Source organism: Rhamphochromis sp. 'chilingali', assembly GCF_963969265.1.
Source record: "Rhamphochromis sp. 'chilingali' genome assembly, chromosome: 10".
Lineage (NCBI taxonomy): Eukaryota > Metazoa > Chordata > Actinopteri > Cichliformes > Cichlidae > Rhamphochromis > Rhamphochromis sp. 'chilingali'.
Window position 1 is genome coordinate 22,262,039 of NC_137937.1, and position 26,423 is coordinate 22,288,461.

The following is a 26,423-nucleotide window of genomic DNA, read 5'->3' on the forward strand; positions in this document are numbered from 1 at the left end:
ATCATATGTGCTGTGTAACGTTAATGAGATTTGTCCAGTCAAAGACACACTCCACTAACTAAGAGACATGAAGGGAAATTCAAGTATATGCAGTTCAGTGCCCCCCTCAGAGAGCTACTTGTTACTTGCATAGCTTTCCCCTGAGTTCTCATTATCCAAACCTTAACTACATTGTGGGACAGGAAGAAGTGGGTCAAGAATGAACTGAGACTGGTCAAAAATCTAAATCAGTAGTACTACTACTAGTGTAGTGGTGGTGGGTGGGATGGGGTGAGGCTCTGTCACATTCAACCACTAGATGGTAGGATGGGACTATGGCTTCAATATAGAGGCTAATGCTCTAATTAAAAACAAAACAAGAAGCCCCCTCCATGAATAAAAAAAATGCCAGAAAAGGCCAATAATGTAACATAAGCAGTACTACAAGAGTTACAAAAAAAATGTACAGGTGATACAGGTAATAAATGCTGATACGTCTCTTCAAAGTCCTTCCAAAAGCAAGTCTCACTCTTATTTCAGTAGTTTTTTGAAATTTGCTTGAAGTTCAATCCCCTCCCTCCCATAGAGACACCACTGAATCAGGTAAAAGCTAAACGGTTTGTCGACTTGACCCTTACAAGCTTTCAAAGAGTTTTTTTTATTCCAGACGTTGTGGGCTAATTATACCAGTCCTTCGAGCAGGAAGTCTCGCCACTCCGCAGCTATCTTGAAATGTCTCTGGGGACTTATTTGGAAGTAATAGTCTACCTAAATTAAATTTAAATTCACTGCTGCCTGGAATCCAAAACTACAAGCATAGAAGCACTAGTCAAATCTGATACATTTGTTCTCCATTACATATATATATACTAAGTATTAGGCTACAGGGCAGTGATTTTTAACTAAAAGCAATCACGACTTAGACTTTCCTCAAGTCAAAAGCACGTTTCTTAGTTTACTCTCACAGGTTGTCTTTATGTTCCGAAGATATGCTTCGTCCAGTAGGAGAGCAGAGAGAACAGCTATGTTGCTACACTGGGTCGGTAAACGAGCTAACTACGAGCAGCGGAACGAGCTGGACTTAAATACAACAGGTGAGCGAATAATGGTGCACAGGTGCTGCAGCGGGAGCTTGGAAAAGCCACGCCCACTCCGGGAGGAGGCGAGCAAAATTAATGCTCACTAGCACAACCACGCACGAGGGAGAGAAAGAAAAATAGAACAGCAGGAGGAGAAGAGAAAGTCAGGTGTTCCACTTGGAGAGCAGTTGGTACTATGACAGATATAAATATGTAGGAGCTTGTATTCTTCTTCTGAATTCTCCCATGAACTTCAGTTCTCAGAGTGCCACGTCTCTCACTCGCCTGTCTTGTCTCTGTGGTCCTTCTGCTTACTTCTCCTCCTCCGTGTGTGTTCGGTCTGCAGTTGCCATGTAACAATATGTGGTAACCAAGCAACTATGCAGGCGAAGTAACCAGCGCAGTCCTGACAAAGGGGAGCACAGGGCAGGCATTTTTTAACCTTGGTGCAGCATAATTTAATGAAAGTACAGCTACACCCTATCACAGAATAAAGAAGGAGTATTTATTGTGTAATTACATTTTAGCGAGACTACCACTCTGTGAGTTAAACATGTACGGACGGGCTCCAAGAGTGACTTTCATGACAGCAGGGGGTGCATCGTCTGCTGTTGGTCCCGGATCATACAATGTGAGCCAGTCCAGTTACAAGATATCAGGTACTTACAAGGAAAAATATCTGTCCTCCCAAAATCATTTTTTTTCTTCTTCAGAAAACTGTAAAACTTTAAGTTAACTTAAATTAAATTTAGCTAGCTTGCAAAGAAAGAACGTCGAATATTTAGGCTTACAGATTTGAATCTGCTTATACACTTTCAATTGATAAAAGTTAAATTAATATGTCTTGGAAGTATAACTAAATATGTAAGCAAAAAACCTTCCTGCTGCTTTGTTGTTTCACAGTTACATAAGTGTATTAGAAAATAAAGCGTCCTGCAAGCTTGCAGTCATTTGTATACCTTGGGAAAATTTTCACTGTTGCAGATGGCTATGCACCATTCCTTTCCTTGAGTGCCAGGCAATCAATATTCTCCAAAGACAGTGAGAGTTTATTAGGACCTGGACACTATGACTGCTCACCTGTCAAGGTGAGTGATCCATTTAATTTACAAAAGCTAAATGACGATGTTGCTTGTCCATGGTTTAAAACAAATATTTTAAGAAATGTATTTTTTGATACCAGCCTTATTCTCTCTTTGCTTGGCTTTCTGTTGAACCCTTGTCTCTTCAGTTAAATGTCCATGGTGGCAGCAGTCTTCAGAACCGCTCCAAGCGTTTTGAGGATGTGGTGTCAGAGGTTCCAGGCCCTGGGGCCTACAATGTGTCGCCTGCCTCAAAAAAGGCACACAGGGCTGTGACAGCTAATGTAGGACACCCTGGAAGGCCTGGCAACAAAGTGGTAAGCATATGGGTGAAGATAGGAGGGCATAGTACATGAGTAGTACTGACACTTGCTACTTTTATTGTATTATGTCATACATCTGTTCTTCTGAAATACTCAGTTATCATAGATGGCAATGGCTTTATAATGCTGAATATGCCCACATATCCACTTTAGTGCTGTTATTTCTTGGCCTTTCAAACTTTTTTAACTCTTTGTGTTTGGTGTACATTTTGGGCAAAATCCCATTGGCAGGCGTAATACCCATTTTAATACTGCTATTCTTAGAATAAAGCAAGTAGAAGAGACTTGCACAATCAAAAGCTGGTACAGAAGACTCTTCATCCCGTTTGTGCTGGTTTGAGTGTTGAGTGCACTTGCAAACTCGCATTCTATATCATATATGAACTATGGAATAATGGTAATGAATGACACAGTATCTTGTTTATCCCTTTTGTAATTTTTTCAAGAATATATGCAAAAATCAGCTATAAGTAAGTGCTTTACAAGCTGTTATCTGTGGATATTAGTGGATACCTAACTTGGTGCGTTTGAAACTTGCTCCTCCAGAGCTGAATGCGAGCGTCTTAGTAGGCGTTATTTTTTTATGCTAGTTGTAATTAACCAAGAAGCAAGAATGTACATTTACATTACTCTCAGATCCCAGAAAGTCAGTAGAAAAACTTCCTGGCATTTTTTTCATTCGATTTCTTTTTTTATGTTCCCTCAGTATCTCTGGTTTCTATTGCACTGGTGCAGTTCTACTTTTTACTTCTTTTTCTCTTCATCGTGCCCTCACTATCTTTTGCTGATCTTCTGTCCCTCATTTATGGTTCTCCCTCTCGCTCTGTCCCTCTCTCAGTCTCGTCTTTTATTGGCCCCAGGCACTGCTCAGCTGCTTTGTAAGCCAGGGCATTTTTTTCCAACAGAAACCCTGACTTTTTGCTTTACTCTTTCTGCTTTTCTCCTGCCTTTTTTTTCTCTTTGCATTGGCTGCAGGCTAAAGGTCTCCGGCTAGCTCTTCAGTCAGACATTCCATCCATTCCCTCCCCGAGCCAGGCCTATGGCTATGAAGAGGATGCCCGGGGTGTCCTCCGTAAGCAACAGCCCCCTCCTAAGGACACAACCATGGGGCCAGCCTACTACAGTCCGCTGCTGGTAAGGACAAATACACACAGACAATTTCGAAGTCCTGTTGGAGTTTGAACATTCATCCATCAGAAAAGGTGAAACCCTCATTTGTGAATGCATGCGTGCTTTCATTAATCAGTACGAGTATGTGTCTGAGTGTACTTTCTCTTCCATGAGGCAACATCCATTAGTGTTAGGTAGATCTAATGCACCGCTGAACCCCCACCCCACCTCATTCACTTGGCCCAAAAACCATTTCCATAGCTAATGAATGCAGCTCCACTTTAAAAAAGCCACAGTGCACCAATGCTCATACATTTTACATGCCAACAAAGAGAGCCATTAGTAATTATTCTTCAAGCTATATTACTGTATTCACTTAAAATAATGCACACGCCTGCTGGTCTGGCTCTCAATTAAGTAATTTTTCATCTGTTAATGACCTGAGGAAGTCAACAGCGTCCTTGAGTGTTGGCCGAGGTTGTGTCAACACACCGGCGCAGGCACAGAGGCGTGCTGTGATTTAGGGCTATCAGCAGTGCATCCATCCATGGCTCTTTTTCTTTTTTTTTTCTCCTTTGACTCAGCTTCTGTTGCTCTCCCTTTGAAGGTTCGACCTCGGTATCTGTCTGTCTCCTTCCCTCTGTTCATCCGTCTGACACACTTATTTCTTTAAACTCAAACACTTCCCCCACCCCGTGCTCTGACTGAGTTCAAAAGTGTGCAGAGGAAGAATTAAGTGGTTGTCTGAGGACATAACTTCAAAGTGCCTGGGACAATCTCTGAATGATAAGACATTAGAAAGACATCAGAAGAACAAAACTTATTTTTTTATCTTTGTGTTATTGAGAAGCACAAAAACATGTTTAATCACTTTTATTTACAGATATGATTGGACTCTGTATTTACGAAACAACATCAACTGACTTCTGTGTATTAAATTGGCCAAATCAACATAGTACACAGGATCAGAGTCAGACTGCTAAGCTGTATAATACAGATTCCTCACTGATATATTGGTTAAAGTACATACGATGGTTCATATGTTAAATCCATGAATAATGCAGTAAGAACCACTTAATATTTTGTTAGTTCACAGTATTGTGCAGTATTAAATTTAGCGAATTAACGGCCATCCAGATGGTGATGTGGAATGCAGACTCTGCAGACCCCAAAATCTGTTGTACAATATCTGCTTTGTTTCTTCAGCTTTCAGCTGTGCACAGTATCGTCACCATGTCAAGTTATGCTCTGTGAACACTTATTGATGATAGCCAGGACACGTGATGACAAATTACTGGGCAAAAGTCGTGTTATGAACCAGGGATGTCAGATTTATTTTACTTGACAGCCCAACTGATCTCTAGTGAGACAGATGAGTAAAAGAGGTAAAGCCATTACATAAGAACCTATAAAAATACATTTTATATCTTTTATGTTATTTTCTAAAAACATATGAAAACATTATTTTTCATGGTGTTATATCACCATTATTTCACAAAGCAGAAAAATAAGTGCGCATTCAACATAATGGCTCAGCTTTTCTAGTCAGTCAATCTAAGCAATATATCAGCACGGTTCTCTGATTTAACCAGGAAACATGCTTCAGTGTGCTATGGCAGACCATTGTTAATGTCTTTACCAGTTAGACCCTATAGCTGACAATGACTAAGACTAAGAGTTTTGATCATAACTCTCATGGTGTAAATTATTATTAAGGATTTGCAACGCAATCCTTTGTGGTGCAAAATACACCAAAAAGATTAAAAAAAATCAGACCCTTCTGTTGATTTCACACTTGAAACGTCTTTATTTATGTTGTTCTTTTTAATATGTCAGATATTTGTATCACTTGTCAGACCTCTTATTTTATTTTATACCAGCAGGCTTTTTTAATTTATTATTTTTTAAAAAAAATAAAGCCTTTGAGAATGATAGTTTGTCCATAATACACCATACAATCACGGCCCTAACATAATGCATTAGTCATTTTACACATAATCAGCATTTGGCACATTGTGGATAAGTTTATGTAACACACAATTAGGAGTTTCAATGTATTGAACCTGCCACAAAAACAGCCCTACCAGCCCTTTTTTCTAGTCCACTTTTTCAAATTTTTATATAAATAATACATATGTTGCCTTTCCATTTCATCATATCTGAATGCACATCTTTATGCCCTCTATTTGCAATGTTGTTTTTGCTTTTAAAAGCTTTCCTTGACATAAATAGGCAATTTGTGACTCTGAGTTCAGTGCCGGCTGCAAAATCATCATAGTTTGTGTCTGTAAGCAGTAGAGAAGTGTTGCTTTTTTTGAACATCCTTGTTTCTTATCTCCCTTCCTTGAAACCTGATTGTGGGATCATAGGGAGCCTAACCTTAGATCTTGTCCTCCAGTCACTGTTAAAGTTGAAATAAGGAGACAGGCACCACACAGAGTTTGAAACTTTTTAAGACTGCCTGGCAGTACCTCCATAACCTGCCTCACATAATAAACACAGACAGTTGGGTCAAGGAAGAAGTTAAAAGAGAAATGAAAAAAGGTTTGCAGCTTTGATTTTTTTTTAATCTAGCAAACATTTTTTGTGTGTTTTTTCTGTATTCAGTTTTGAGCTGCAAGCAGCAGACTTATGCCATTGTCAGAAACATGACTTATTTGAATTGAAGACCAAACTGAGAAGAAGGCTACTTATATGAATCACATATTATGAACAGAATGCTGTAAAGCATTTAATCTTTCTTATATTTAGTAGAGCTACAGTCCATCCATTGGGTATTGTGTCAGGAAAGGCACTGGGTAAAAAAATCAGCTTAATCATATTAATCAGCTGCTCTGTTATGGCAACTCCTTGTGAATGAGGCAGCAGCAGATAATTGTTTGAATTTGAGATTGATGATACTGTAACCAATACATTATCACCAATCTAAACAGGAAAATAGATGCATAGTTTTTAGATTAATAATATATATACATGTATTTATTAATATGTAATATAATATCAGGGCAAAGGATAAGCGGAAGCGAATGGATGGATAATATCAGGGCTTATTGGCATGTGTGTGCATATATAGGACACAAAAAAGCATTTGAATATCTTAATATCGGTCATGAACCTTCACCATTTAAATAAATAACATCATTCTTTCCTCCGCCCTACTCCCTTCTCATTCTCAGTTAGAAGACACTCACTGCTGGTACAAGAGTGCCAACAATAATTTAGCTATTAGTTGCATTAATTTTTATTTATTTAGGTTTTTGTTTTATTTTTTTTAGCTCATTTACAGAATGTCATATCAATCAGAGAAAGAATCCAATATCGAGTGGCTGTGTGAGGTGTTAATCGTGTCAGTGTTGGTGTGAAGGGGACTGCTTTCATACTAGTTTCAAATACAGATGTTGTTGTGCAACCATTGTTGTTTTCAAAGTGTAATCTTCCCTCTGTGGCTCTTATGCAAACCTATTTCCACTGCTGAAATTTATTTGGTTTTTGTTGCCATCTGTAAGTTAAAATTGGGTTGCTTTGTCAGCTTTGAGTTATTTATTCTGCATATTGATTAGCAAGTCTCAGACTGGGTAAATGCAGGTAAAAATGCAGGGAGAGAGAGAGGGAAAGGGAAGGCTGTTTTTGAGAAAAATTCACAAATGTTACCTCAAATACTGCAGACTAGTACCCACTAGAGAAGTCTTTCTTAATTTTTAAGCTGTAAAATGGAAGTGCAATCTATAAAATATAGAGGATCTACACCTGGCATAATTATATTTCCTTCAGTCTTCAAGAATATGGGCTGGAAGACAAATATTCTTCTCTTCTCTTCTCTTCTCTTCTCTTCTCTTCTCTTCTCTTCTCTTCTCTTCTCTTCTCTTCTCTTCTCTTCTCTTCTCTTCTCTTCTCTTCTCTTCTCTTCTCTTCTCTTCTCTTCTCTTCTCTTCTCTCATTTCCAGGAGATGAGTTCTACACAGAAATATAAAGGGGTCCACTTTGGCAACATGACAGGGAGGAGATCTGAGGAGAAGGTGGATGTGGGACCAGCTCCAGGACAATATGACCCCGAACTGTGAGTATCACATCATTGCTAGAAACAGTCCCATGGACAGCTAATTAACAATCCAGGCATGTAACTTCACATGCCTGGTTTTCTGTAAGTTTTCTGTAGGAACTCCTTAAGTTTGCAGTACCTATGGAGAGCCTTGCCAAACAACCATGTAGCATCATGTGCAGTTCTGAAATATTGATATTTAAATTGATTTGATGGCTAACCACCGGTGCATGGATTTGGAATTTATTTTCACAAATTCACATCTTGAAGCAAGGAGCTGAGAGGGTGGTTAGATAACACTCTACCCTGCATGGGATCTCAGATGTTCACTGCTCTTGAACTCTTACCAAGATGTGCGCTGAATAGAGAGGCTGCTCTTCCAAAGTGAAATATTACTTTGATCCTATAGCTGGAGCATTACAGTTGACATTTTTCAAATACCATTTCTATTGATGGCCACAGAGGATGGCGCTTACTAAGCACTTCTACATGGGTGGGCACACACTCAGCTCAGCTATTCATAAAGGAATTGACTTAGAAGAAAAAGAAGAAGCCCTTATTTGTCACGTTTCCTTTGCAGCACAGTGTAATTCTTTTGACTGTGCATCACCGTTGTTAGACAGCTGGTGTCAGCGATGATATGGTACATCTTTATCAGAAAGGGTTAGCAGCCTTGCTAAAGGGTTCAGCAGGTTAATTTTAGTGGTGGCTGGGGCTGAAACTCTGACCTTCTGATCAAACAGAACCCAAACCATTCGAGCATCATTGTCCCTTGGCAGCAGAAGTAATAAAAAGGAAGGTGGTTTACTGGTGCAGGTAGACATTAAAACATCCACACAGCCATGTCTGTGGCACACATGTGACTACTGGAAATGTTTAAAAATAACAGTATATTCAGTCTTTGCTCCTGTTACAGTTATTACAGGCATTTCATCCTTATGAGCTCCTTTACTCTGGATTATAACTTTCCACTCTTCTCCCCTGCTTCCCACTTTCTTTGCTTTGCTGTTCTCTTTCTATTTATTTTTCCACTCCACATTTGTCTTTGCCACTCAGTCAGTATATTTTTTCCCCAATTCTCATTTTTTCTGTTCTATTTTGTATGCTTTTGAACACCTCCCCCTTTGTATATATTATACTTGTTTGCCTATGTTTTCTATTTTGAAAGACATTGTCATTGCCTCTTTTTCCTGTAGAGTCCCAGAAACACAGTACGAGAATGTGAACCTTCAAAAGGATCAGAGAGGTAGAGTTGAGCTTGCCATCCCTCGCTACCATGAACTTGTGTCCATGCAGGCAGAAAAGAAGGTGGGTTGGCATGACTTTGTATCCCTTTGATTCCATATATAAAGGTTTAAATCAATGATAAAAAAAAGCTTTAGAGGGCATGAATCAAGGTTAAACTCTGAGCTCACAATCTGTATGGGAACGGCTGATGCAGCCAAGGTGGCATTGATCACTACAGTAAATACAAGCCATATAATTTTTCCAATAAATGCATTAAAATGCTCACAAACACTGCCAACACAGTCAAGAGGTCTAGTTCAATGACTGGAATCAGCTGAGGTGACACCTAGCAAACACACAGCTCCCTCTGGTTGGCACCCATATGTCACATAGAGTGCTGATGCACATGATCTTGATTACTTTTATTTCTTAGTTCAGTTTAAACCTGTTTGTTATTAAAAAAGAAAGTGGGAATAAAGAGAAAAATTAGCCATAGAATCCAAAACAGTTTTTTGCATCAAGCAAGTAAAGTTTTAAACTGAGCATCTGGGGATTGACTTGATTTTGGAGCCAACTTTAAGTGACAGGAGATTCACATTCTAAGTAACCCAAATGATTATCCTAAAGAGTGGCCATTCTGGTCACAAGTGCTAATTAAAATGTCAGCAAAATCCAGCACCTTCCAGTGCTATCACGCTGTTAGCCTAGTGGTGAACGCAGTAGCAGACATCAAGCAGACACAGAACATTTACTGAGTCACGTCTCTATTTACTTGGTTAACGTCAGTGCGATGTTCACTCTCCTTTCATCTTTGTTTTTGGTCTTTACAGGTTTTTTGTAAAGACATCAGCTAAACTGACTCTTTAGCTGATGACTACTCCACTATGTTCACGAACTGGTCCCTCAGTCTTTTAGTTTTTGGACATGTATCTGTCAGTTAGTTTATAGGATCATTTTGGCTAAGAGAAGTTTCTTGTTGCTGCCACAAAATGACTGATCAAAGTAAAGCTGAAAAATAAAGCTGTGGCTTGTGAAAACAGTGGGCAAAACACGAACACACAAATGCTCTACAGAGCTGACAGCAACTAACTTATGCAGTATCATGAACAAGTATTTCTCCCCTTCCACATCCAGTTCCACTTACATGTTACCTGGCCCTGTGTGAAAAAGTAATTGCCCCTAAACCTAATAACTGGTTGTGCCACCTTTGCTAGCAAGAACTGCAATCAAGCATTTGCAGCAACTGACAGTGATTTATTTCTCATCACTTTTGGAGGGCATGTTTAAGGTCATGCCAAATCATCTCAAATTTGAATTTAAGCCCAGACTTTTTTTTTTTTTTGGTTTATTGTCCAGCTGCATCTATCTATCTCAAGTGCTCTTGAGCTTCAAGGTAGAAACTGATGACTGGACATTTGATTTCAGGATTTTCTTGTAGAGAGCAGAACAGCTCCATCAACTATGGCAAGTCGTCCTGAAGCAGCAAAGCAGTCCTAGACCATGATGCAACCACCATCATGTTTGTCTGTTGGTACGATGTTCGTTTTGTGAAATGTTGCATTAGTTTTACACCAGATTTAACAGGACTCAGACCTTCCAGAGAGTTTGGCTTTTGTCTCATCAGTCCACAGAATATTTTCTCAATAGTCTCTGCAATCATCAGGATGTTTTTTGGCAAATGTGAGACGAAGCTTTGTGTTGTTTTTGGTCAGCAGTGGTGTTCTCCTTGGTTTAAAGTTTTCTCCATTTGTAGTTAGTTTTTCACATGGGGCGAGGTAGGTTTTTCACAGCACTGTAGTTATTTGAGCTATTGCTGTATGAATTATTAGCCAACATAGTACAATACAGCACAAGAATAATGTTGAATTATGCTTTTGTAAAACAAAGACTTGAATGTGTCCATTCAATTATTAAGTAATCTTGCTCAGTTATGCTCAATAATAGACATTGAAGTCACTGACTTAATTTTATTTGTGTTACTTATATATTTTATGATATTTTCTCATATTTGTTTCAGTAGTCTTACTCTAAAATCAGAAAAAATAACAAGACAGCAGAACCTGCTATTTTTAAGGCACTAACCAACCTTGGAACTAAAAAGACTGAGGAAAAACAAGCTTGAGCACACAAAGTGAGCTGTGCTACAAGCTGAGGCAGGAAACTTACTAACAGCACTGTCACACTGTGTCTTTTTTTCTCCCTGAGAATGCTGCATGCTGACCACAAATAAATCTAATCACACTTAATTATAAAAATGATCTCTGTGTTATGGTCCTTTTGTAAGTACCATTTAATGTAAAGCCATCATAATCACATTATGATTGAAAAATGAGCACTGCCTCTGACCCCGCCTAATGAGTCCTCTAACCTTCTGTTTGAGCATGTCATGTTATTATTTAATTACACTAAAATACAATGTATATGGTAGTACCTTTCAACAACAGGCCTTTGATTAACAGGTAACTAACGTGTGATTTTTACATGGAGAACCGGGTAAATATGTTGGATTCCTAATGGATTTTTCTAAGCTGAAAGACAGTTCACTAGTTCATCTCATAGGGGGCAGTAAAACATAAGCTTTTACTACAGACTAATATATTGGAAGTGGATGAGTAGAGGGTAGTTATTCACCTGCATATGAACTTGACTGTGCTGGCAGAGTAATGCTCTGTGATGCCTTATTTTACCGATCGGTGGGTTAGAGAGGGCGAGGTGAAGGCTGGAGTTCATGAAAAAAGGTAAATGCACCGTTTAGGTTTTTTTTGTTGTCATTTATGCTTTTCCCATTACTTGTTTTCCTTTTGTCTCTCACAGCCTCTTATTGCTGTTTTACTTCTCTTCACTTTTCTTTATCTATATTTAACCGTTAAACAGTTTGTTTAAACACGTACCTTCAATTTACCTGAAATTTCTCACTGACTTTACTGTCTGTGTATTTTTTGTGTGTTCTATATGTTGTATTTGGACCCCCAACCATGTTGGTTGCACCTCCATCCGTCATCATTAGTATCTCACATGTCAACCCATATGTACTCCCACACATACATACACTGACCAGATGGGTCATTTCCCACAGTGGGGACACTCAGGACAAACACCTTTACTTCCTGGAGATCAGCAGACAGTCTGCCTCTAATGGCTCGGGGCTGCTGGTGTCCTATAGACTTTAAGAGTCTGTGTGCAGGATTTACCCATTAAATAGACATTCTGACATAGCTAGGGCAATATCTGAGCAAACCACTTTAAGATACCATTACAGTGTGCATCCCTGCAAACACAAGAAAAACAGATAAAGTTGTACCCGTGCAGTGTCTGATATAACCCTGGATATACAAATTACACTGTCAGTTCACCTTTAAAATGCTGTGAATATCATGTTAATGTTATCACGGGTGGTGATATTATGTTTGCAGCATGTGATATATTTAGAAACAGGGAAGCAGCACAGCTCCCAGGGGGGAAGAAGGAAGAATTCTTGGCAGGAAGTTTAACTTACAGGATTACCTACCTCTAAAACTGTAAATTGAGCCTATTGGGCATGCAATATATTCATTTAAATGCGTTTTAATTATAATATGTGTGTTGGGACAGAAAGGCATTGTTATCTTTGTAAAAAAAATTAAGAATGTCTATATACTGTATGGTTTGATTTAAAACTGTATCAACAAAGACATTATACAAAAGCTTAAAGTTCTGTTTAATTCAATTTTATGTAAATACAGCCAAATCACAACCACGGTCTCCTCAAAGTACTTTATACTGTAAGGCAAAGACCCTAAAATAATAGAGAAGTTGTATAAAGTTGGCGTGGCTGTAGAGCAGGTCATCTACTAATCGGAAGGTTGATGGTTTTATCCCTGGCTACTCCAGACAGCATGGCAGATATCTTTGGGCAACCCTTGAGCTGCTCTCTGATGCATCCATCGGAGTGTGAAAGTTAGACAGAAAGCATTTAAGCTTGGGGGGGGGGGGGGGGGGGGGGGGGGGGAAGTGCTTGTATGAATGGGAGAATGAGGTCTGTTATATAAAGTGCTTTGAGTGCTCAGGTAGAATACAGTTTTTCTTGAACACTTGGCAATAACTTGCATGCAGAAACCTTTACACAGAGTTCCTTTCTCTCAAGTTACACATGTATTTTATTGGATTTGATTTTAACCAGCCAGCTTTGAAGACTCTTTTTGAGCACATATGCAAATGTATTTGCATATGCAATGATGAAATAAAAGCATTGTAAATCTCTTCAGAAAGTCTTTGCAAACCAAATTCTTATGAATGACAAAACAGGCACATATCTTCTTATCATTATTAAATGTGGAAAAAAATGTTATAGGTATGTGCTGCAAATCAGTAAAACAGGTTTCCTAAGAAAATGGTGGCAGTCTTACTGTACGTGAAGCACACCGTGGCAAATTTGATTAAGAGGAAAGGAAATAAGAGGGCAATATAGTCATTGTTCATTAATAGACTCTGAGCTGTCCTATGGCATGGGGAAGGTCCAGAGGTTCACTGAGCTTCCCCCTCACAGTGCTAACAATGGCCAAAGAATTCTGTGATGTTTTACTGCAGAACTAGTTAAACCACCTGCAGCAGAGAAACCTTGTTGTTTTCCAACCGACAGAAAAATGCCCAGCTCTGTATCAGGCAGCGTCGAAATGTGCGTAGGTGTGATTGTAAGAAAGTGTCCAGGTTTTCTTAGCCTCTCACTGTCAGCCTCTCTGTGAGTGCTGTTTGCTGCTTTGCCAGATGCAATGATTGCTGCCTCAAAATTACGTAGTCTTCTTAAGTTGGCGTATGACATGACTATTACAGCTCGGTCACACAAAAGCACAAACACTGTGCACACTTAATGCTGATTGTTTTTTCTGCTCTGTTTCTTTACATAAATGACTTAATTGGAGAGCAGAGAAAGAAAAGGGCTTTTTCCTGTATGTATTCACAAGTTACTCATCATTAGCTGCATTTTTTTTCTCTGCTCTTTTTCCGTTCGATCTTCTTAATATTTCAGCCTCATCTCCTTGCCAGTGAGTGCTCATCATTCATAAGAGATACAGGAAAGCGCAATCTCAGAAACTCTGTCCTTGCATCCTATCCTCTGTTTCTTTCACTTCCTCAGCTTTTCTCCTGTTTTTCTTATTGACACAGCTACACGAAAGGTGATATTAGCAAATCATTTAAATGCATCCCGATAAATTTCACCTTTGATGTACTGTAAATTTCACTTTCTGTTTCCCAACAGGGAGTTCCTGGTCCAGGCCAGTATCACATCAGAAGTCAGTTTGAGAAACCTGTTGAGCCTGGCGGCCTGCCGAAATTCTCTTGTACCTTCCTCTCAAAAACTGAGGTACAGTCCAGACAGGTCTGTGGTAACCTATGTTGGTTTCAGGATAATATGGTATATTTCAGTTTTATGTATTGGTTTTCGTGTTGCTGTTGCATTGATTTTATGTCAGTTCATTTATTTGTATCTTACTGGGCAGTATTGCAATAACTTTGTAATCCCTCAGTCTTGTCTTAGTGTTTCTTTAGTGTTCTCCTCCTGTCTTCTTACACTCACCTTTATGTTCTGCCCTTAGGATCTTCCATGTTAGGTCTGCCATGGTTCCATGTCTGTTTGTTTTCATGCTCTGTGTCTCCTGCTCTCTCTCTCTATCTTATCCCAGTTATGTCTTGGGGTTTTGTCTCCCTTACCTGTTCCCATGTTCTTCTTGTGTTTCGTCCTTGTCTTCCTGCCTGTTGTGTTCTCTCGTGTTTGTTTATCCCTGTCCTAGTGTCAAGCATGTGTGTCCTTGTCTGAGTCTTGCTGTGCATGCTACTTCCTGTTTTATTTTGTCAGTCCCTCATCTGATGTGCATGGTTTTTAGTTTTGCTTCCATTGTCTCGTTATGTGCAAATTTCTTCCTGCTGTGTTCCCATGTATTTCCACTTCTCTGATCATCCCACATTGTGTATATTGTGTACTCTGTTTTCCTTGGTCCTTTGTGAGAGCATCTGTTTACCTCTCATGTGTTTCTATGTTCCAAGGCTTCCAGGTTTCTAGTGTTTAATTTCCCAGTTTAGCTTTCTAGTTTAGTAATTTGTTTGGTTTTCTCACGTTTGTATTAGTTTTTGTCTATCAGCCTAAATAAACGGCTTGCCTTCACTTAGCTCCTGTGTCCATGCAACTGCATTTGGGTCCTCTCCTCTGGTCTGCACGATCTGACAGATTTAGATTAAATGCAAGAATGCTTCTATAATTTCTCTACTTTTAATTTTATGTAAAAATAAATCATTATTATTAACATCTATTAATTAAACCTCTGTTTGTATCAGAGTTATAACCCCCATTAGCTACTGTACTACAGTTAGGTATTTATGTAGTAGTTAGCTGTCTCCTAGCAACTGCAGCAAGTGTCTAGTTGACATGATATTGATTGTAAGATAGAATATGAATAAAGGGGTTGGTGACACACCTTTATATTTTATCATTTTCAAAGAGGAACTGTTACGGTCATTTTGCAAATCCATAAATTTATTCTTAGACTCCAAATCTTTATCTATTTTATACTGCGCCATAGTACAACCTCTCAGTTCATCCACTGTCTGAGACAACTCCCACCTAATCTGAATTCTTTTCATGTAGTCAGTCCCATTATAAGCTATATATAGCACTAGACAGTACTACACCAGGTACAGTCCTAAAGTGTTTCTTCTTTTCTCAAACCAGTGGTCTCATAGCTCTGAGTCTGATGACAGGCTGAAATATATGATGGCTTGGACATAATCTACAGGAATCAAATATATTCAATTTACTGTACAATATCTCAAAGGAGATTGCTTTTTAATATGAAATACTTTCAGATCAGTTACAGATCCACAACACTGAGCCCTTCTTGGCTTGTTTAATTGATGTGCTGGGATGGGAGGGATTCTTCAGATAGGGGTGAAGATGAGTTTATTAAGAGGCTCAGAGGAGCGAAGATGAAGGACGTGAAAATGTGTAGTTTCACGTTTCAAGAATAGCTGTCTTCTCCTCTTCCGTGGCACTGGCCCACAGATCTAGTCCTGTGAAATTCTCAGACTGATTTCATTATCGCTCTGACACACGTGATAGTGCATGTTCTCACACATAATTACGAATTCAGATTGTGTGTATATTAGGTGCAGTCAGATTCAGATTCAAGTTGCTGCTGATATGCAAGCACAGTTGGGATATACACACACATGCATAAACACATTCCAAAAACTACCTTTATTAGATCTAAAACGTAAAAGTTTTACTGGTGAAAACGGCCAATGCTAGATTCTTGGATGTATTTTATGCATGTGTGTGCATGCATGGGTGTGTGTGTGTCACAGTTTGCTATGACCTAATTTCCTCGACCACATGCTGTGTTGGTGCATCGACCCTGTGATGTCGTCACTGACACCCACCAAGAAGCGTGTGTGTGTGTGCGTGCATGTGTCACAAGTCATCTTCAGTGAAGTACTGAGAGCGACAGTTTTCTTAGATCTTCGTCTCACTGTGAGTCCGGTTCCATCTGACACTGTTATCCTGTGGAGGGATGGAAAGGAAACGAGGAAAGGAGGGAGGGGTGAAAGAAGCAAGAGAGGCAAGGATAAAAGAGGAACAGTTGGAATCTTCCAGTTCTCATCTCTCCTCCCTTTGACTTCCCAATTTTCCAATATCAAAGCATCAATCTGACACATTGTGAAAACATGGATTTTATTTGGTCTCACTTTTCCAGTCGTCCAGTCCCTTTATTTATTTACTCGTTGTCTGATCGCTTGTAAGACCTTTCTGTGTGCTATACTTAATGCGTTTCTGTATTTGTCCCCATGTTTTTGTTTGGTTGCTTCTCCCCATACCCTCATTAAAAAAAAATAAAAATACAACCTCATTTTTTGAATTTGATGGTAAATAATCACTAAGATGTGAAAATGAAAAGTTTTGGGACTCTGTACACAACAAACCAAAAGGTAGATGAAGAAAATATGTAAATTAAATTCATCCACCATCCTCTTCAAGGTGGTCTCTGCATACATACCTCTGGACGACTTCCCGTGATCCAACGTTTATGATAAGTATAATCAGTGGTTATGACACAGACAGCAAACAGCAGTCTTCAGCGAAGGAGTTCACAATCTTTAAGCCCTAAAGTGTCTCATGAGATCAGGAATGCAGACAGGAGATTGCCTGTCATTTTTCGACATTTATGAGGCTTTGCTCCATGAATTCATGTGAATTCAGATGTGTGACAACCTTGAAGGGTAGAACAGCTAAATTTAAATCAGGTGCCTTTTATTGGTTGAGCCACAAAACTTTTTGATCGCTCCTCATATAATCCACACATTTTAATAAAAATCACGGTCTGTAGATTGCGTGATTTTATTTATTTTTTATTTATAGATGATAATGCTTGAATAAGCATAGAGCCGTGAAGCTCTCACAAAATCCTAAAAGGAGCTTAGAAATGTTTCTGCAGCTGATGCTGTGCAGAGACAACCTGAGAACATAAAAAATGAATTTCATGTATGCGTCAGTATAGAGTGTTTAAGAAGACATCGCGTTTGTCATCTGATATTTGAATACAAATGGAAAATGGTAGCTAAGCTATGAAGATAACATTATCTAGCAGATGCTATTGTTTGTGATCTAGATGTGATTTAGTACAAACCGTGATGTTCCTTACTCCCTTAGTGTTGATGTGGCCTAGAAACAAAGCCTTGAGTTTAATGTGCAGCACACTGATAGTATTTAAAGTTGTGGTCAGAAATTTACATACACTCATCATGGGCATGTATATCATGGTAATTTCTGCCTTTTAATGATTTCTTTTGAACTGTTGTTTTTCCTGTGTAATTGTACAGTATACATCTTTATTTATCTTACTCTGGCTGGATATTTGACCTCTCTTCTTGGTACAGTATTCTTAGGATTGAAAGACCCCATCAAACATTACTCTTGTCAGTGAGGCCAAATAGCTCAATCTGTCTCGTCTGACGATAAAACCTTCCTCCATTTGGCTCGTCCACGTGTGCAGTTGCAGCTTTCAGCTGAGGTTTTGATTTTCTTTCTTTCTTTGTTGGCACCATCTTGGTCCACGGCAATCAAAAACTCACTTCACTGTGAACAGTGACACTGTTAATGACCAGTTAATGACCAACTTGAGCCTTATTGGTTTCTGAAATCTGCACCAATTTCTTTTTGTCTGTGGGTGACACACCTTGGGTCTTCTTCCAGACCCAAGGTGTGTCACCACTACAAAATGGTGACACATTCGAACAACTTCTACTTACATATAGTTGTTAGGACTAATGATCGTAGTTAAATCTACAGTCTGCTTCTTAGATCTTCACTGATTTCCATTAACTTTTCCATTGCACTGAGTATTGGTCAGTCCAAGAGTGCTGTAGAACAAATCCTTTTTATGCTGTCAAAGACAAACTACCATTTGTAGTCAATCATGCTCACAAAGAGAAGTTAATAAGCCTCGGGCTTGTCAAGGTAAAATACAGCATCACCCAATTCTTGTTCTTTAACCTCCTAAGACCCGAACTTTTCCACGGCATGCATTTTTAATTTCACTTTTTGGGCTGATTGGGACCTGATCAATGTAAAAACAAAGAATTACCAGATTTTTTTTTTTTAACCTAATTTTTGTTTCTAAGAAAAATGAGAGCCACATATAAGGACATTCATTTAAAATTTCGATACAACAGTAGCAGTATAATGTCCTCATAAGTGGATATCAGGCCCTTGTAGATTAAAATTGAGTATTTTGGTCTAAATAACCCAAAATGTGATGTCCACATATGTGGACGCCAGGTCCTAGGGGGTTAAACTCAAGAAAGAATGCTATACAATTATTTCTGTTCAAAGAACTCATTATCTCACTTTATTCATGTAAATTTGACTGTCTCTGCTGAGTGCTGAGTCAAGCTCTAGCCTATTAGCAATTTACACACTGGCAGCATGTGTGCTGAGTCTTTCTATTCTGAATTTGTGAAACAGCTCAGACTCAAAATAATCTCAGAATTTATCAGAAATTTTAGTTGTTCTCCTAGTTTTTGTCCTTTTTCTTCCGACCTACACAAACCCACATACACGTTACGTTCTTCAGACCTGACATTGAATGCTCAGTGGACTAACACACCATGTAAAAAACACTCACGTCACCCACCCTGTGTATGCGTAGACATTTTGGCTAAGGTTATACATCTTGGCCTTTTTGTGCCACCATAGGATTCACTTCTTGTAGTCCACCTTCTTTCTGCTTAGTATAAACTGACATCAACAGTGTAACTTATAGCTGTTTGTTGCCAAATGGCACCAGTGAGAGCTCTTGTACTTGGGCTATAGTCTCACTTCTCTCCGTGTCTTCATTTTTCACTTTAACAGTCATTATAACATTCTGTCACTGAAATACTCAACAGTGCCAATGAACATTTTGGCTTTGAGTTTGAATTTCAAAAGAGTTGCTCTGGCATTTTTCATCATATGTGCTTAAAAATGGAACAACAGGAAGCAGAAAAAAAATCCAGCATCCATGTGAAGTGGTAACAAAGCTCAGCATGTCAGTTAAAGAGGGAAAATGTGCCTGTTAACAGGACTTTACTCAGAGCCAGTAAGCCAGAATCAGATTGACAGATGGTCACAAACCCCCGCTCTATAACTGCGTTTGAAAAAATAGTGTGGTTTGGCCCTGGGACAGCTCTTCTTGTCATTCTTGTTCTTCTCTTTTCAATCTCGAACCCAAAAAACTTCCCCACTGTGTCATTTTCAACTTTCGCTCAGTTTTTTCTTCCATCTAAACATATTTTCTTCCTTTATTTTCCCTTCACGTTTTTTTACCTTAAAAAAAAAGCTCAATAATTCAGCTGTGCATTACTAACACAATTCATTACCCCACAACTAATTTTCCATAGGCTGCATCTTGTTTAAATGCAAACTGTAAATCAATAATTGGCATGCCTCCAAATACATTATATTTAAGACCATTCTGTAGTTGAACATCAGTCATTTGAGGAATTGGCTGTGGTTTGTGTGGGGGTAGGCATTGTTAATATAGCCTCGCTGCCATTTGAAGGTATCAGGTGATTTGTATTCCTCTGCTGAATGGTTCCGTTGTGAGTTAAACTGAAGCATAGTTCACCTTCAGTAATCTTGACTAAAACGGCAACTTATCTGTTTTGGTTCTTTGGTTTCCTGTGTTGTTATAATAGACTATTAGAGAAACACCCTGGAAGTGAGGCTGCCATCAGCAAAATGTTCAAAGAACATTACATACCTGATTGTGTGAATCATTATCTTTGCATTGAAGATGCTGTTTCTCCATCTCATTTTCTATCCTGCCACTTAGTTCTCTCTGTATGCATTCTGCTCTCATTTTTTGTGTCATTGATTTCATTATCACTTTTGCTCTTTCTATTTTGCCTTTAGTGTTTTTTAGTTTTGTCAGAAGAGCTTTTCCACATGTAATTGGGATTTGAGATTTGAGGCAAAAAGGCAGGAAAGAACTATGGCTTTATGGATAGTGATTTGTGTTGTTGTCTGACTTTGTTACTGATTGAAATATCTCAATGAGTATTTGAATGAATTGTCATGAAATTTGTGTCCTTCTCATGATGAAATGCAATAACTTTACTTTCATTTATTACCCTGCTTATGCTATTGATATGTCATCTGCCCCACCTGTGTTTTTTATGTTAACCCTTTAAAGCCTGAACTATTAAATAATTGCCAGAAATTTATTTTTTAAATGAAGTGTTTATTGAATCTTCTGACGAATTAAAATATAATTATTAAATATTAATTTGTATATATGAGTTTTAATTTGTATCTTACAGTATTTGCTACATCTGGAATTTTTAAAAATGTATTGTTCAGTTTATTTAGGTTTTAAGGGGAGAAACTTAATCACGCTGATGACTTAGGTTTATCAAATGTGATACAGTAGTCGTTTAAACCAATCAAACTAGTGCTTGCAGATTAGCATCTCAAAGCCCTGCTGTGCTCCAACAAAATATCTACTGTATGTTAACCCAGTTCAATCATTACACAATTTCCCCAACTCTCTTGATTTTTTTCAGCTGTGTATGTTTGCTCATACTTCTGCCAAAAAACGTCTTTATTAGGAACAAAGACTGTTGATATAAAAACAAACCCATATCACCATGGGAACTTCCTCCACCACTGCTTTTCATCCCAAATGACCTGGACAGAGATGAGGGCCCAGCTGACTCTGGTAAAGTAAAGCTTTGACTGATTGAAGCGGAGTCTGTGGATATTTGAAGCTGGATTTGTTACCGTGTTCCAGATGGACACCGAGGAGATGAAACTGTGTTGGTCTCTATTTGATCGATAGAAGAGGGCTATTAAACATTCAATTGTGAAATTTCAGTGTGTGCTGGATACTTGACTTAAGACGCCTCACTTTGTGTTTCTTCCTTCACGCGTTCATCTGTGTCATTCTCTTTATTCTCTTTCCATTAGAGGTTTGGCCCTGTGAATGAAGTGTCGCCCCCTGTTGGTACATATAATGACCCGCGCTGTGCCCTGGAGCTGCTGAAGAGGACCTCAGGAATAAAGAAAAGTCCATTTGGTGTCACTGCACCTCGCTTCTCTTCTAACCACAGAAAAGGCACCACACCAGGTCAGTATGTGTTTTTGTTGTCTGTGCGTATGTCTGTGTGTACTTGAATGCACAGGCAGTGATTTTCCTCTGATCGGTAGAATGTAGTTTAGCAGATATCTAGTAATCAATTGTTGCTCCAAACTGTGGGTTTCTTGCTTTGCACAGATTTTGAAACATAGATCTTTCTCTTAGTTAATAGCTGAGGCTTTTCAGTTAATATTCATACCATGTCAAACATGACTTGCACTTGATTGCTGCCTTTTAATGTTAGAGGACAGTATTTATTAGCCTTTGATGCTTTTTTAAACAAGCCATGTTCTCTGAAAGATCAGAGTTTAACCTGACATGGCCATTATACTCAATTTAACAAGTAATAATTGCAGCTTGTGTTAACATTTTGAAAAGAAATGAAAGTGACGTGACTTGTGTGTGTGTGTGTGTGTGTGTGTGTGTGTGTGTGTGTGTGTGTGTGTGTGTGAGAGAGAGAGCACGCTGTGTTGTCCCATGAGTGAACCCTTATTTATAGAGGTATGATTAATTTCTGATGTCTGCTTGCATTAAGCCTTTGAAATACAACACAAGGAATAATAAAACTAGTGCCTCGTCTATTTCGGCATTGCTACCTATATTACTTTGAACAGCAGTCATTTATGTAAAAACAACCCTTAGACTTTACGAGCACACCAACATTAAATCTATTTCTGTACTTTCTTTTCCAAACATCTCTCTGCAGTCTGTGGAGCAGAACTGACAGATGTGATGCATCACATGATTGATTTTAAGAAGCTGCCTTAATTTTTTTATGGTTCTGATGATTCACTTTATACAGATAGTTTAGTTATATTTTATTGCTTTTTTAAAAGTTTTTGGCAAAGTCTTAGTTTTATTTTAGCTTGAGAAAAATGGAGAAAATGCTAATGTTTTTCACTTGTGCTACCTTGAATATTTGAATATTGCTGCATTTTGTCATGTGTGTCTGTTAACAAATTCTGCATAACAAATATGTATTTTCTTAGGTTAAAGTGCAAAGGACCATTTGTTCGTTCTTCAGTTTTTTTTTTTGAAGTACATCTGTAAACACAACATATTGCAGAGGAGACAGATGTTAGAAAAGCAGTAAAATGCCTCCGTATGAAAGTTATTGTAGCACAGGTGTAGCACAGATGTCACTTCCCAGTCAGCACAACATGAATGCTACACACCCTGCCAAATGTGCCACTAAGCCAAAGTTACACCTCTGCAACATGTGTCTAATAGCTGTGCCTGAATGGCAAGATTTGCATCATCGTAGTTGTTTCAGATAAAACTAACAAGTGCTGGTTTTGAGGGAAAGTAGAACAACAACCAATTACGATGTAGTCCTGGACTGCTTTATTTAAGGTCAGGTGTGTAAAAATGCACAGTGAACACCTCTGTCTGTCCAGGTCCAGGTTCCTACAATGTCTTTGAGCATGGCTTAGCCCGGGAAAGTTTTAAAAAGGCGTTTTTTTCTCAAACCAAGACGGGAGGCTTTGGCTCCTCTTCTCAACGCAGCTCCCTTTTCTACAAAAAGGAATCTGTCGAGACCCCGAGTCCAGCACAGTATGAGGTAGGACAGATTAGTAGTAAGTCATGAAGTTTTCACAGTGTTATTCATCACATCATTTAGAGATTAGTCCCAGATTCGTCAATATGTTTGTCAATATTTTTTGATTTAAAAAAATCTCCTAAAAAGTTTAAGCTTGATTAGAGTCTTGCATGTACGTTGCATGTTCATATTGTCACGTGTATGGGCACATTAATGTCATTGTCATATGTTTTGCATATAGAAGGAAAAGAAGACAGAGGAGAGCTACAAACAGCAGCACACAGCGGCTTTTAAATCGGTCACAGAGCGTCTGGCTTCACCACTGCTGGCTAAAGTAAGTTTCTTTTTCTCTCCTCTTTCTCTGAGTTTGTCTCCCAGTTTCTCGTTTAAAATGGAGCACTGTAACAAAAAAAAAAAAAAAAATTTCCCCCAGGGATCAATAAAGTATTCTGATTCTGATTCTGATTCTCCCACAGTTGTTGTTGTTGGACAATTTTCCATCCAGAGATCAAGTTTATGTTGCAAATCTTCTCAAACCTACTTAACAGAAGAGCCGAAATGAAGTAAAACAGTAGAGCGTGCCAAGGTTTTAGTTTCATAAATGGGCCATCACAGCAGTCCATTTTCTCAGATTGTCTTCTTTTCTTTTCCTTTTTCCTCCTAATGCTCATTTAAGCTGAAGAAAACAGGTCACATCTGTGATAATTATTTTCTTGCTCCTCTCCTCTGTGATGTCACTTTTCCTGTGAACATCCTCCTTTTGTTCTCTTCCACTTTGCTTAATACAAAATCTGTCATATATTTACATACCAAACTCTTTCCACTTCTCAGTGTTACTTTGATTATTTTTCAAAGCAGTTATTTATTTTATTTATGATCAAACAGTTTTGTGTGTGACTCAAAATTAGAACAAGAGGAAGCTATGTTTTTAGGCTTAATTGTATGATTCAATATTATATACTTTGATGTTATTGTCTTCAAACTGTTGTTTTTCTAGATGCCATTATAAGGATATTATTCTTGAATTTAAAGATTTCTACAGCAACTGGTTATCTTAAAGTGTTTAATAATTCATCTCAACCCCAGAAATTTTGGTGTTTATGTTAACTTTTGCTTTCTTACTCTGCGGGTCCCGAGTTAAACCTTTCTCAGCTTTAAGGCAAGCGATTAGAGCAGCTATGAATAAAACGCAGGACACTGTTAAGTGATATACCCTAACATACATTAGAGTTACCTAGGTAACTGGAGGCTGGAATCTAGGCTAGCAACAAACCACCAGCGACAGAGCAGTAGGGCTGCCACGATTTGTCGACTAGTCACGATTACGTCGACTATCAAAATCGTCGACGACTGATTTAATAGTCGACGCGTCGTTTGAAGCTTTGTAAGATCCCAAAAGACGCAGGAATAAGTAGCAGGATTTAAGAGTGTAATAACGGACTGAAACAGAAGATGGCAGCACTGCATGTACAAGGATGCCAGCTGCCGTTAAACCCCGAAGAAGAAGAAGAAGAAGCAGCTGTGTCCCAGAATTCATAGCGCGGCCCAGCTCAGTTTCCAACAATGGCGGCAGCTAGTTAGTTTTAATATTACTCTTATTATTCTTTCTGGGTCACAAAATAAACGTTTAACATATTTTCAGCCGAGAATGTAGCTGTGTAAACCTCAAATATCGGCTCAGTTTATCAGGACACCACATATTTTCAAAAGCGCTCCGACGTTTCGGAGACCTCTGTTACCCACTAGCTCGATAGCTAGCCGGGGGCTAGGTCACTAGCGCGGTGAGAACACCGGACTCCCGGCAAATTGTTTTCAAACCCACCGCCGTCTTTCGCTACTCAGGTTAAATATATATGAGTCACTTAGATAAATTAAAAATGTTGTTGTTTGGCTTTTTTTTTTTTTTTTAGTATTTTATTTGTTCCTGAGTAAATCGGTTTGTCTGAGATTAAAGTTATAGTTTTTACACAGCTGAATAAACGTCAAGCAGACAGCTGATTATCAGAAGTGTGAGATGCTGGAGAATATACTCCGTTGTCCTGTTATATTTTAGATAGCAAGGAGTTTATTAAACTTCACCGAAACAATCTGCAAATTTCATTAAAATTGAATAAACTATCATCTTGTCTTTATTTTTAGTTAGCACCTTAAAAGCTTAAAGCTCTAAGCTAATGATAGTTATATAAGAGCATATGCTGCTGGTGCAATAAGCTGTAGTTTTACGTCCAGTGGATGATGATCTGATTAGTCGACTAATCGCATAAATAATCGGTGACTAGTCGACTATCAAAATAATCGTTTGTGGCAGCCCTACAGAGCAGTATGCGATCAGAAAACCTACTTGTTATTGGAAGGTGCTGGTAGGGCAACTTGAAAAAGTGTGGTCCAAATTGGAAACAGATTTTGGCTTTGTCTTCAAAGTGAAAGTTGCGTTACACTTTTCAGAGTTTTACTGCTGCTCACTGAGTAGTTCATGAGCATTTGCAGACAAGTTGAGATCCTCCATGCACAGAAGCATTGCAGGTAACCATGGGAACCTTCCACACTCCAAAACAATCACAAGGAAGGTTTTGGTGTAGGTTTGTGTATCTCATTTTGAGCATTTTTCTCTAGTTGTTCTCTGGTTTGGAGGGGGCCATGGACTGACCTTTATGCACAGGTAGTGTGCATAAAGGTACTGTCATCAAACCCCAGCAATGTATATTCACCAACCAGTTGGCAAATATATACATTTTTCCCTGGTAACTGATGGGTATGAGAGGTCGCTGGCCGGGTTCTAGGTCCGTGTAACAGGGTGGCATCATGATTTAATCTTTAATATCTTTAATTTTTCAGTGTCAAAATGTTGGTTTATATTCTTTTGTTTTTAAAGTTGAGAGATCAGGACTTTTTTCATACTGGGTCCTCAGTGTGTAAATATTCACAGATGTGAAGTCCTGCAAGAGTGAATCAATTTACTGCTCAACACAAGATGATAACTACACAGCCAAAGGAAACTGCACACACACTGTAAATTGAAGGACTTATTTATTCCTGGGTGGTATATTTCATGCTTAAATCTAATATTACATTTGATAAAAAATTATAATAAATCCCACGTCTTTGCAGATTTTCATCTAAACAAACAGACAACTGGCAAACAGTAACTGTTTCGAATGTGAAGCAGTATTTCTTTGCCCTGTATGAGACATGCCAATATTTACTTGCATATAAATAATACAAATGTGAAATTGCTGGATGTGAGGGATTGAATTTTACTAACTCGAGCACTGAAAAATTGTGAACATGTGAATTTCTGCCTGAGCTACAGTGAATATTAAAGATGCAGAATTTGTACTTTCAAGTACCCTTCTGGGTACCAGCTGCTGTTTACTCTGATTAACTCTGAAGGTTAGAAGCGTTA

At 38.6% G+C, this 26,423-nt stretch overlaps 1 protein-coding gene across 2 annotated transcripts in view; it reads left to right on the top strand.

The window, feature by feature from the left end:
- The first annotated feature begins 1,362 nt into the window (after positions 1 to 1,362).
- The window catches only part of stpg2 (sperm-tail PG-rich repeat containing 2), a 61,437-nt gene continuing 36,376 nt past the window's right edge, over positions 1,363 to 26,423 (top strand). The window contains exons 1-10 of one of the 2 annotated variants that reach the window (XM_080894037.1): positions 1,363 to 1,717; positions 2,043 to 2,146; positions 2,290 to 2,457; positions 3,439 to 3,597; positions 7,518 to 7,630; positions 8,809 to 8,920; positions 14,076 to 14,195; positions 21,312 to 21,471; positions 22,878 to 23,041; positions 23,262 to 23,354. In XM_080894037.1, coding sequence (XP_080750163.1) covers positions 1,612 to 1,717; positions 2,043 to 2,146; positions 2,290 to 2,457; positions 3,439 to 3,597; positions 7,518 to 7,630; positions 8,809 to 8,920; positions 14,076 to 14,195; positions 21,312 to 21,471; positions 22,878 to 23,041; positions 23,262 to 23,354 — 1,299 coding nt within the window. In that variant the 5' untranslated portion in view covers positions 1,363 to 1,611. The remainder of the gene's footprint in view (positions 1,718 to 2,042; positions 2,147 to 2,289; positions 2,458 to 3,438; positions 3,598 to 7,517; positions 7,631 to 8,808; positions 8,921 to 14,075; positions 14,196 to 21,311; positions 21,472 to 22,877; positions 23,042 to 23,261; positions 23,355 to 26,423) is intronic. The other variant, XM_080894038.1, reaches the window with a different exon arrangement.